General features: G+C 58.1%; 1 protein-coding gene across 1 annotated transcript; it reads right to left on the reverse strand.

Moving 5' to 3' along the window:
- Positions 1-1,249: 1,249 nt before the first annotated feature.
- Positions 1,250-2,088, reverse strand: LOC103633206 (uncharacterized). Its single transcript, XM_008654904.2, has 2 exons — positions 1,729-2,088; positions 1,250-1,495 (listed from the first exon to the last, which is right to left on the reverse strand). The coding sequence occupies exons 1-2, from the start codon at positions 2,000-2,002 to the stop codon at positions 1,461-1,463; spliced, it is 309 nt and encodes a 102-aa protein (XP_008653126.2). The 5' UTR covers positions 2,003-2,088; the 3' UTR covers positions 1,250-1,460.
- Between the last annotated feature and the right edge of the window lie 3,404 nt (positions 2,089-5,492).

Consider the following 5,492-nt stretch of genomic DNA (forward strand, 5'->3'; position numbering starts at 1 on the left):
CGGCCGCGTGCCGCGTCACCATCGGGTGGACATGCCGCGGGTCGCGATGAAGGAGCGGTGGATGGTACACCGGCGTCGCGACACGGGCCGCGGGTGGCCGCGGCGGAGGTGTAGGTGTCCCTGGCGGGGACTGGGCCACCGGCGGTGACAGCGGCAGGGGCGGCGACGGTGGAGGTGCGAACCCCGGTGGCGGCAGCCGGCGCTGGTAGACCCGCACCGGCTGGGCGAAGCGGGCCGGAGGGGTCGTAACCGACGGCCCCGGAGGCGGTGCAGTCCCACCACCCTCGCTCGGCCCGGGGGCGATCGGAGACGGGGCTCCGCGGAGACGCGACACCACCGAACCCGAGCAAGGTACCGGGCCGGGAGTAGGACCGACAGGTGGTGAGCGAGTACCTGCAGAGAGAGGAAGGAGAGGTGGCTCGACCACCGCGTCAGTCTGAAAGAGAGTGAAGAGGTCAAGGTCAGGGTCGGAGGAGGGTGGTGTGGTGGTGGAGGAGTAGGGAAATACGGACTCATCAAACACCACATGGCGAGAGATGAGGACCCGGCGAGAGCAGAGGTCAAAGCAGCGGTAGCCTTTGTGGTCCGGGGAGTACCCGAGAAACACACAGAGGGTGGAACGGGGTGCTAGTTTGTGAGGAGCAGTGGCAGCGGTGTTCGGGTAGCAAGCACACCCGAAGACACGGAGGTGGTCATAGCGCGGAGGGGTACCGAAGAGTGCCTGGTGAGGAGTGGGGGCCGGGCACGCAGTGGAAGGGAGACGGTTGAGGAGGTAGGTAGAGGTGTGGAGGGCCTCGGCCCAGAAACGAGCCGGAAGGTGCGCCTGGAGAAGAAGAGTGCGGATGGTGTCGTTGGTCGTGCGGATCATGCGCTCAGCCTTGCCGTTCTGGGAGGAGGTATACGGGCAAGACATCCGCAATTGCATCCCGTGGGAGAGAAAGAAGTCGCGGGAGGTGGAGTTATCGAACTCCCGACCATTGTCACACTGAACGGCCTTAATGGTGAGGCCGAACTGAGTGGACACCCAGGCGAAGAAGTGGCGGAGGGCGGGGAAAGTCTCAGACTTGGCACGCAAAGGAAAAGTCCACACATAATGAGAAAAATCATCAAGCACCACAAGATAGTATTTGTAGCCTGACATACTGGTAATAGGTGAAGTCCACAAATCGCAGTGTACAAGATCAAATGCATGAGTAGCATGTGAGGAAGAAGAAGAAAAAGGAAGATGAACATGACGGCCCAACTGGCACGCATGACAAAGATGCTCATCATGGGATCTAGTACATGGGATAGTGGCACTACGAGTAAGCTGCATCAAGGCGTCGCGTCCGGGGTGACCAAGGCGACGATGCCAGGTGGTAGAAGACGTGGCGGCAGCAAAAACAGCAGCTGTGTCAGGTGACGAAGACAAAGAAGATGTGGCGTACGGAAGCCGAAGGGTGTAGAGGGGGCCGGTGCTGTCACATCTGAGGAGGGGGCGTCGAGTTGCCGAGTCCTTCACAGTAAGACCAAAAGAGTCAAACTCGACAGAACAAGAATTATCAGCAGTAAACCGACGAATAGAAAGAAGATTGTGGACCAAAGAAGGAGCGACAAGAACATCGGGAACGCGAAAAGAGCCGGGAGGGCCGGCGGCACCCACAGATGTGACAGGAAGACACGAGCCATTCGCCACCATGATGGACGAGGGGAGAGAGGAAGAAGGAGGGCGAACAGAGGTGAGTATACCAGGGTCGGGGGTGGTGTGGTAGGTAGCACCGGTGTCCGCGATCCACTCGGGACCCATCGGCGGAGTCAGAGTAGGAGTCTGGAAAGCAGCCAGGGCGGCCGCGTCCCAACCAACCAGCCCGGACGGTGGAGAAGCCGGAGGCGTGGGCCACGACGAAACGGCAGGTGTCGAGGTCCAGGGCGACGGAGAGGCGAAAGCGAACCCTGGCTGCGCACCAGCGAACATGGCCGCCGGAGGCCGAGCCTCAGAGCCTGGCCCCTGGAACGGCCACATGGAGATGCGCCCTGACCACGGGTGGTGGAAAGTGGGCCAAGGCGCACTCTGCTGGGGTCCCGGCGTCGATGCGTGGCCACGGACACCACCACCACCACCGCGGCCACCACGGCGGCGACGTCCACCACCGCCCCCGCCTCCGCCACCTCGACCCCCGCCGCCCATGCTCGGCCCGAGAGGGCGAGGGCCAAGGGCAGACTGTGACGGAGTGGGCGGACGGGTCGGGGTGAAAGCCGCCAGTGCTGTCGAAGAGGACGAGGACCCCGGGCCAGAGATCGATGCAGCCTGAGCCCCCAGAGTGATCTCCTCCAGGGCGAGGTCGTCGCGAACCTGGAGGAAGGTAGGAAAGGGGCGCTGGCGCATGAGCAATGACCGGAGGTGGGTGTAGCGATCGCCGAGGCCGCGGAGGACGTTGAGGACTAGGATGCGGTCCTCCACGGGGCAGCCCAGATCGCCAAGGGAGTCCGCCATGGTCTTCATCTGGCGGCAGTACGCACTGACACTGAGGTCCCCCTGGACGAAGGTGCGAAAAGCGGCGTCGAGGCGGAGAGCCCGGGCCTCGGCGTTGCCCATGAACTGGCTCTCGATGGCAAGCCAAACAGCACGAGCGTGAGGAAGGTTCCGGAGGAGGCTGTGGAGGTCGACGGAGATCGTCCCCACGATCCAGGTGAGCACGATGCTGTCGAGGCGCACCCACGCAGCAGTCGGCGCCACACCGATGGGGTCGCAGAGGACGTGGTCATCCAGGGCGTAGCGGCGAAGAGTGAGAAGAAGCAAGTCCCGCCAACGCGTGTAGGATGGCGACTCTGACTCCAGGACGACCGGAACCATCAGGCGAATGTTCTGGACACTCCCAGCCTGTAGGTGGAGCTGAGCCACGAGCGGGTCAGCCGGGTCATGCCAGAGCACCGCGGGGATGGTCCGGGGCCCGGTCCCGACTGTCGGTACGGTCGAGACGCCGTACACGTCGCCCATGGTGTTAGCGGAGGTGGCCCCGCCGTCGTGGGCCGCAGGCGAAGCGAGGTGCTGTTCCGCCGCGGCAATTTGAGCAGCGATAGCATCGGCGGCCGCGCGCTCGCGCTCCCACGCGAGGGCCGCTTCCCGCAAGCGGGCCTGTCGAGCAGCGTGCTCCGCACGAGCAGCGGTGAGGGCGGCGACAGTGTCTTCCTGGTGGGTGAGCGGTGGAGGAGGCGGCGGATCGACAACCATCGACGGGGGGATTGGCGGTGGCGGGTTGGAGTCCTCCAGATCGGCAGTTCCCGCCGGAACCACAGCCGCCACAGCCGCAAGAGCAGAGGCGGCGCCGGCAGCAGTGGGGTCCCCACTGGTGGCGCTAGGCGCAGCCCCCCACGTGGGCCCAAGTGCGGGGGAGACGGGAACCGACCCCCACGCTCCTGCTACCAGGGTGGGCGCGCCAGCAGGGGAGGTAGGGACGGCGGCGGCTGGCAGGGGGTGGGGCACGGCGGCGCGTCGGCCAGGGGATGCAGCGCGCACCCAGGAGGAGAGGGGAGGGAAGGAGGAGTTGGAGAGAGAGGGGCGCTGCTGACCAGCCATGGGCGCGCCGGGAAAGATGAGGCGGCGGCGGAGGCGCCCTGGGCGGCGCGGCCGGTCCTTGCGCGGCTGAGGGCGCGCACGGTGGCGGCGGGGCCGCGGCTGGACGCGGCCAGGCGCGGTGAAGCAGGGGCGCGGCGCCAGGCAGACGGCGGCGGAAGCCCTGGGCGGGAGTCTGGCGGCGGCGGCTGAAACCCTAGGATAGGGTGGCGGCGCCAGAAACCCTAGGGCGAGGGTAGCGGCGGCTGTAGGGAGGGTGGCGGCGCCAGAAACCCTAGGGCTAGGGCAGCGGCGGCTGTAGGGATGGAAACCTGAGTGATACCATATTGGAGTGAATATTCCATAGATTAGGGCTAACCCAACAGGTTAGCTATATAGTGTTTACATGGGCCACATGGGCCAAGCCTTAACAGGCCTAACACTCTAACACCATTAAACTTCCTCCAAAGTTTTGGAGGCTTGTAAAGCTAGCAATAGACACCAAAGAGTGCGGTGATCCTTGCGGGGTCTTAAGTAATCCTTGAGAAGAAGAAGAGCTCGCCGGTCTTGTGTGATCGGTGGAGAGAGGGAAAGGGTTGAAAGAGACCCGTCCTTAGTGGACTCCTCAACGGGGACTAGGCCTTCGAGGGTCGAACCTCGGTAAAACAAATCCTCGTGTCTCTTGTGTTCATTACTTGTGATTTGTTTGTTCTTCCCTCACTCTAAGTTTTCTTGCACTATTCTTTGCTAAACATTATTTGGTGTTGCTTCAAGTTAAATTCTCTTTTAGTGAAGCAACATCGTGCAACAAAGAATTTTGTGTTATTGCTCTTCTTATCTAAGCTTTCTTGCTTTATTCTCATAGATCTTCTAGTTGCATTGATTTATCAATATCACATTATTTGAAAGCAATACTCTTTACAAGCAAAGGACTTAGTTTTTATATTCCGATAATTGTGCATCTTGTTCTAACCACTAATCAAGGGATCTAGTTGGGGGATAAAGTTTTAATTTTTAGGTTTCGCCTATTCACCCCCCCCCTTTAGGCAACTTTCACTTCCAATGTTTTCTAGCTTAGTAGTTAGCTCATTATTGTGTATGCTAAGAATTTCCATTTTCCCTAACAAATTTTCAATACCTTCTTGGGAGCTAGCTAACTTAGCCTTAAGTTTTTCATTCTTTTTAATAAGGCCATCATCGGTAGCTATGGATGTAGCACTAGACTATAATTGCTCAATTTTAGTTGATAGCTCACAATTCAAATTTGCAAATGCTTCAAATTTTTCTAGCAAACCTTTATAATTATTTTGAGAGCTAATCAACTTATTTTTCAAAGTTTTAAATTGAGCTTTTTGTTTAGTCCAGACATACTGAAAAAATTTAACGGCTTCCGCTAGCTCGTCTACGGAGGGCTTTCCCTCACCTTTATCATCACTACTATTTTCATCACTAGATGATGGAATACTCATTTTACCTCTTGCCATAAGGCACTTGCGTGATGACCATAATAAGCGTGATGAAGATCGGTGGCTGCGCGTCCTTGGAGGTTCATCTTCGCTTGAAGAATCGTCCCAAGTTTTGATACTTGTTAGCGTCATGTCTTTGCTTCTCTCCTTTTTAGGTTTGGCCATAGTTGGACAACTGTCCCTGAAGTGGCCCTTCTCCCCACATGCGAAGCATCCTCTCTTTCTTTGCTTTTTTCTATCAATGTTAAAGAGAATATCCTCTACCTGCAGGGGCACACCCATTAGATTAATCTTGTGGATCATCCCCATTACCTTTTCAACGCGTCAGATTGTTTCTTCGTCCTTGGAGGATGATGTTGATGGTTGATTATCTTCTCCTTCATCACTTTCTTCTTCCTCTTCTTCACTTGAGGAACTTGGAGTGGGAGCCTTCTTTTTACCCTTCCTTTCATCACATGCAAAAGCATATGGCCTTGAGGAAGTTGGCTCCTCTC

This window comes from Zea mays, chromosome 1, assembly GCF_902167145.1.
Source record: "Zea mays cultivar B73 chromosome 1, Zm-B73-REFERENCE-NAM-5.0, whole genome shotgun sequence".
NCBI classification, from domain to species: Eukaryota; Viridiplantae; Streptophyta; class Magnoliopsida; order Poales; family Poaceae; genus Zea; species Zea mays.